This window comes from Engraulis encrasicolus, unplaced genomic scaffold, assembly GCF_034702125.1.
Source record: "Engraulis encrasicolus isolate BLACKSEA-1 unplaced genomic scaffold, IST_EnEncr_1.0 scaffold_506_np1212, whole genome shotgun sequence".
NCBI classification, from domain to species: Eukaryota; Metazoa; Chordata; class Actinopteri; order Clupeiformes; family Engraulidae; genus Engraulis; species Engraulis encrasicolus.
Window position 1 is genome coordinate 24,251 of NW_026945815.1, and position 6,871 is coordinate 31,121.

The 6,871-nt window shown below is 46.3% G+C and overlaps 1 protein-coding gene across 1 annotated transcript; it reads right to left on the minus strand.

Annotated features, from left to right (window-relative positions):
• Nucleotides 1–1,745: 1,745 nt before the first annotated feature.
• On the minus strand, nucleotides 1,746–5,764 carry LOC134444305 (malonyl-CoA decarboxylase, mitochondrial-like; the record flags this gene model as incomplete). The annotated part of the gene is made up of 3 exons (XM_063193647.1): nucleotides 1,746–3,175; nucleotides 3,338–3,485; nucleotides 5,752–5,764. Coding segments are annotated over 3 exons (631 nt in total), but the record flags the coding sequence as incomplete, so codon positions are not given.
• Between the last annotated feature and the right edge of the window lie 1,107 nt (nucleotides 5,765–6,871).

The following is a 6,871-nucleotide window of genomic DNA, read 5'->3' on the forward strand; positions in this document are numbered from 1 at the left end:
CGCACACACACAGACACACAGGTGAACGCTGTGAATTTATCACTTCATCTAAACTTTATTTTTCACCTCATTAGTTTCTAGGACACCACACGGCTGTGGAATAACCAAAATAAATAATCATAAAAATAATGAAAAAAAAACCTTACAGGAAGAGTGAGGGAGAGAATGGGAAGGTGTCCTTTGAGACCAAAAATGCAATTTCACAGTCAACTTGAACTGATATATTTTACACAACAATAGACTGAAAATACTTCCCCGGTCCTGAGCTTGGAGTCTGTTCTCTGCCATCGCTCCACTGGGACGGAGGTGTGTTTGTGTGTGTGTGTGTGTGTGTGTGTGTGTGTGTGTGTGTGTGTAAGGGGTCAGAAATGGATCTTTTTTGAAACTCGATTGCAAATGCCATGTACCTCTTCGGGTCCCGACCTCAATAAAATCACTTACCTCGATTCACTTGACTTTTCCCAAATGTTATTACTGTGCTTTAAGGTTCTGCCTGCCGATATCTATCAAGCCGCCAGCAACCCAAAGTCACAGTTCTGCAGCGCTGCACTTCTTAACTTGTTGAGGTATGGAGAGAGAGAGAGAGAGAGAGAGAGAGAGAGAGAGAGAGAGAGAGAGGGGGGACAGGAGAGAGAGAGGAGAGAGCATGATAAAGGACAAGAGAGAGAGAGAGCACAAGTAGCAAGAAAGAGAGAAGAGAAGGAGAGAAACAAATGGATAGAGCAAAGGCAAAGAGGAAGATAGGACAGCATGAGGGAGAAAGAGGAGAATGAGGTGTGGTTTGCTGCTGCCACCATCGCCATGCAGTGTTTTTTGTAAAAGTCAAACTCTTCAGCCCTGCCATGGCTCATAACACTGCACTGCTACGCTGGCGACCTGGGTTCGAATCTGGCCTGGGTCATTTGCCGATCCTTCCACATCTCCTGTCATCATCTTCACTGTACTTTCCTAATAATAGAGGTAGACCCCCCCCCCCCCCCGCCCCAATAAATAAAACCACACTCTGCAGTCCTCAATGCCGCTGATAATGCACGCACACACAGCATACGGTATGCACACACACTGTCTGTATACTGTACACACAACACAGAAAAACCCATAAATGTATTCAATCACACGTCAACACAGTACTATTATATTAACAAAACATTTATTATGAGGAATTATCATAAATTACAAATACAATTTCAAACATGTTTTGTCTTTCATATCCCACAGTTAAGTGCAAAGGCCTATGGGATATCTCAATGCAGTCATCAGCCCGTATGACACATCTTACTGTGCATGGGCCAATACTACAAAGCTGGTACAGGAGTAAACCAGGTTAAGCGGGAAATCATCTAGTAGAAGAGCCTGGAGTCCTCATTTTCTTAAGATACGTGACTTCAGGCTCTTCTATTAAATGATATACCTCTTAACCGTGTTTACTCCTGAACCAGCTTTGGACTATAGGCCCCAGGTCTTAGGTTAAGGCCAGGGACATGCTTGCTGTAGGTCTTAAATTACAAATGCAACCATGTGCACAAACTTGCTTCAGGATGACTGGAGCACTTTGCAGGGTACTGGAGGCATCGTCTTAAGGGTAGATAGCCAATGGGGAGGCATCGTCTAAAGGGCAGATAGCCAATGGGGCTCTCATTAATGCTTTCCACCACTGACTCTTCCACAACCTCAAACGTTCAGAAGACCGCTCCTCGCAGCTTTGTCAATATTGCGCCGCACACACACGTCTGTGTACCATTGAAAATGAAATCCGCATGGCCCACGTACACGCATCCAGCAGCAAGCATGTTCCGAGCAAAAGAAGACAGTGCTCAGGGTGCCTCAGAAAAAAAACTAAGTAAACAACAATAGCCAAACCAAAAAAAGAGGAAGAGGAAAAACAAACAAAAACCCAAAAAACAAAATAAAAGTTCTGCATTTGGCTGAGTGCGATACGGAGCAGAGCAAAGGCAGTCTCCACTTCACTGAAACACACACTCCCTGGACACATACGTAGATATCCTGCTGTCTTCAACAAGCACTCAAATGAGAGGCCCGCCAGGGAGGCAGCGGATGGCACACTTCAAAAAGGCGTACACGGAGGATCTGTACACCAGTGCAATTACGTTTTTTTCCATTATGTTCAGTTCAGTTCATTCAGGCTTTCATCTGTGAATGTGAGTGACACTCTGTGTCTGTATACTCTATGTGTGTAGATGGCAGTGTACTGTATACTGTATATATGTACAGTATATATGCGTACTGCTCAGCTGTGCATATTGTATTGCATACTGTGCATACTGTGTGTAGAGGACAGTTTGTCTGTATGCATGTGTGTGTGTAGTGCATACATATGCATGAATCTGCTGCAGACACATCTGTAAAGGTATGGGCATGTGTGTGAGAAAGAGATTGTGTAGATTTCTGTATGACTGTATGCATAAGTGCACGAGTGCACACCTGTGTATCTTCCAGTAGTTGTATACATGTATTTATGTGTGTGTGTGTGCAATGTGCATCCTCCCTCAGCATTTGCGCTCACAGTGGATGTATACATGTATTTGTATGTGTGTGTGTGTGTGTGTGTGTGTGTGTGTGTGTGTGTGTGTGTGTGTGTGCGTGCGTGCGTGCGTGCGTGCGTGCGTGCGTGCGTGCGTGCGTGCGTGCGTGCGTGCGCGCGCGTATGTAATGTGCATCCTCCGTCAGCGTTTTGCGTCAGCGCTTCACAGCTTGCTGTTCTGCTGAAACTGGGCCACCAGCGCCAGCACCAGGTCTGAGGCCGTCACTACCTTCCCCTGCATGTAGGAGGCGCTGTTGGCAGCCGTCTCCGTCAGGAAGTAGCGGTAGTTGACCATGATGCCGCAGGAGTTGGCCACGCCGCGCGGGCTGGTGTCCGCGTCCCAGTTCAGCCTCCACATGGTGGCGCCGTTGTGCAGGTGGAAGTTGGCCACGGGGTTGAGGGCGTAGCCGCGCCGCTTCTCGCCGTACAGGTACCAGGCGCACAGCCGCATCAGGGCCGGCTCCAGGCTGCGCGTCAGCCGCTCCGAGCGATGCCAGTCACCCGTGGCCAAGAGGCGACGCAGGGCGTCGAGGGCGGGGGCGCCGGGGGACACTCCCATCGTCTCCTCCACCTCGCGCCACTCCTGCTCCGACAGCAGGTCCGCGCCGCTGATGGTGCCACCACCACCGCCGCCTAGAAAACAAGAGGTATCGCACACCAATTAAGTCTTTCTTGAGGTGCTGGCTTCTTGTGCATACACATGTCAAAGAAAATAAAGCAAATGCCGCAAATGCATGCTGCTCCATGTTTTATTCCTAAGTGACATTTCGGCCGTCTGGCCTACTTCAAACTTACCGCCTCCCCCGCGGCTGCTACCCAGCATGCCTTGCAGCCAGGCCGTGAAGCCGGGGATGGGGGACAGGCTGGAGAACTGGGCTATGTGGGGGAACTCACTCTGCAGGAGGGGGAAGAGAGAGATGTGGAGAAAGGGCTGTTCAATACACTCACATGGATAAAGGTCTTTATCTTTACATTACATTACATTGCATTTGTAAAAGCGACTTTCAAAAGAGGACATAATCAAGCCACATCACAAGCAAATACAAAGTGCACAGGAGATATACAGAACAACAAGTGCAGTTGCAGAGAGGGGTTAGGTTTTTTATTATTATTTTTTTATTTATTTAAAAAAAATATATATATATATATATATTTTTTATAAAGAGTAAATAACGAGTACACACACACACACACACACACAAACTAAACTAAACTTAACATCATGTCAAGAGTCTGCCCTGGGGCAAGGCCAGCTTAAGCATTAGTCTAGTAGATTCTCTCGAAAGAGGAAGGTCTTTAGTTGTTTCTTGAAGGCTGCAAGAGATGTGCTTAGTCTTGCTGCCTCTGGGAGACCGTTCCACCACTTGGGTACCACAACGGAGAACAATCTTGACTGGGAGTACCTAGAGCCACTGGATGGCAGAGCCAGACGGCTTGTGCTGGATGAGCGCAGTTCTCTTCCAGTAACATAAGGCGTTAGTAGGTCCTTCAGATAAGCTGGGGTAGTTCCTGTGATGGTTTTGTAGGCAAGGGTCAATGCCTTGTGCTTGATCCGGGCGGCGATCGGTAACCAGTGCAACTCAATAAATAGAGGAGTAACATGGGTCCTTTTGGGTTGATTGAATATCAACCGTGCCACCGCATTCTGGATCATCTGCAGAGGTTTTAGCGCACAAGCAGGTAGACCTGTCATGAGTGAGTTGCCGTAGTCAACGCAGGACAGGACCTTGGCCTGGACCAGTCGTTGTGTAGAATATTGTGTCAGCACAGGTCTGATATTCCATACGTTGGACATATCTTACGTATCTTTACCTACTCTATGTCTTTAAAGAGGAACTGAAACAAATATACATCTATCATTCACATGAAAATCAATCCAACTTAATATCAATTTACCTTTACACATGGATGAAGGTCTTTATCTTTACACATGAATAAAGATCTTTTAGATCTTATATGTACAGGTAGGTGTTGTGAATATTTCCCCCCCCCCCCAGTTCATTTCATCTTAGCCTTTTTCTAAAAGGCGGAGGAGGATGAATGTGTTGAGGTATATCTGGAGTCAGGTCTTTTAGATTCCTATCATTTTTGGGGAGACACAGTATAACGGTCTTCTAGCTTCTTTTAATCTGATCTCGTCTAACTTCTAAAGGAGACGGATGTGTTAATGTCATGTTAGATGTATTCCATCATATTTCCAAAAAGCTACAGATGGATGAAGTTGTTTTAGATTAAGATTCACATCATATTTCTCTTTGACAAATGCAAAAAAGTGGTGATGTATTAAAAAAAGCCTTACACAACTATCAGCACACCTGCGTCATTGGCTGTGTGTTGTCGGTGTGAGTGTGAAAATATATCAGTGAATGGACCAGGGTGTATAGGGCTCGTTTATGTTTAAATCATGACCAACATATTTTATGACATGAGATTTGGAGCACAGCACAAACATTGCCAGAAAGTCGAAAAGAACATGGCAAAGGAGGAGTTTGAGGAATAAAATGTGAATTGCAAACAAAGGTGTGTGTGTGTGTGTGTGTGTGTGTGTGTGTGTGTGTGTGTGTGTGTGTGTGCGCGCGTGTTATTCCTTCCCTTCCACAGTAAGTATCTGTGAAATGTTTTCTGACAGGGCTCTTTCAGAAAGACATCTGTAGAAAGGCAACAACCTTCTACTGGTACTACTGCAGAGATGAATAGAATGGAAGAACACATGGAGAGGGGAAGTGTGTGTGTGTGTGTGTGTGTGTGTGTGTGTGTGTGTGTGTGTGTGTGTGTGTGTGTGTGTGTGTGTGTATGTGCGTGTGAGCGAGTGAGAGAGCGAGAGAGAGAGCGAGAGAGAGCGAGAGAGCGAGAGAGAGAGAGAGAGTGTGTGTGTGTGTGTGTGTGTGTGTGCGTGTGTGTGTGTGTGTGTGCGTGCGTGTGTGTGTGTATGTGTGTGGAATTACACATGGAGAGGGAGGATGGATAGGGGAATGGGAGAGGGAGAAAAAGCAATATAACAAGACAAAAACAAGAGAAAACAACAGCATGGAGGCAAAAAGTGGACAACAAGAGCAAAACAGATGAAATGCTGAATGATGCACATAAACAACACAACATCAATCAACACATAGTAGACAAGCAGCATACAAGAAGCCAGAGGGCTTTTTGTCCCAGTGCATCCAGTAAACTAGACCGACTGAAGAAAAACATCCACAAAAACATCCCACCTGCCGTACAACCCTGCACAGGTGAGAGAAAAGAACAACTCACACGAACACGCACACACACACACGCGCGCGCGCGCACACACACACACACACACACACACACACACACACACACACACAATTGACACAAATCCCTACCAAACACTTCCATATCCATTACATCTGTCCATCTATATATGTTTTTTGTTTTGTTTACAAACACGGTGTTGTGAGGAGGGGCAAGACACTGGCAGCCAACCACGTGGGCTATTTTTTGGACCGACAGCGGTTTTTAACAATCAGAGATTGAGTTGTGCGCAGCCAGAGTCCCGCAGCCAGGGGAAAACAAAAATTGAGAACCCATGTATACACTACAGTATTCTTTAACTTTCCCCCTGCGCACACACACATGCGCACACGAATACACACACACACACGCACACACACACACGCACAAAGACACACGCACGCACAAACACACAAACTCTTCAAGCATAATCCCAACTGACAGACTTTCAATATCAGTTTCATTTTCATACTAGTAGAACTTCTTTCAGATATGCTGCATTTCCATCCCACTCTTCCCAAGGATACAGCCCACTCCTCTATTCCCATCAACTCTGTTCCTCCACCGCTTCCCCTCGATCACCTGCTATGCTTTGCATTCTGTCGTGTTTTATATGTCTTCCCCTTCCTTGGCATTTCCACTCTTCTGCACTCCCTCATGTGCTCGCTTGTCTCGCCTCATTTTGTTTCATTTCCCCCCTCCTCTCCTACAAAAAAAACATCACTCCTTCGTTCCCTTCTTTCCTTTCCTTTCCGTTCCTTTCCTTGTGTCGTGTTTGCTCTGTTATCCCCCCCTTCCCCATCCCCTTCACAGCCTCTCATCTGCTTTGCTCTCAGCCTCCCTGGCCTTCTCTTGTCAATCCTCTCCTCTACTCCCTACAGCAGAATGCCTCTCCTCTAGTCTCTTCTCTTCTCTCATTTCATTATTTCCCTCGTATATACTCTCTTCTCTTCTCTTCTCTTATTTCATCCCTTTCCTCTTCTGTACCCTCTCATCTTCCCTTCTTTCATCCCTTTCCTCTGCTGTACTCCCTCATCTTCCCTTCCTTTCTCTTCTCTCATCCCTTTCCTCTGA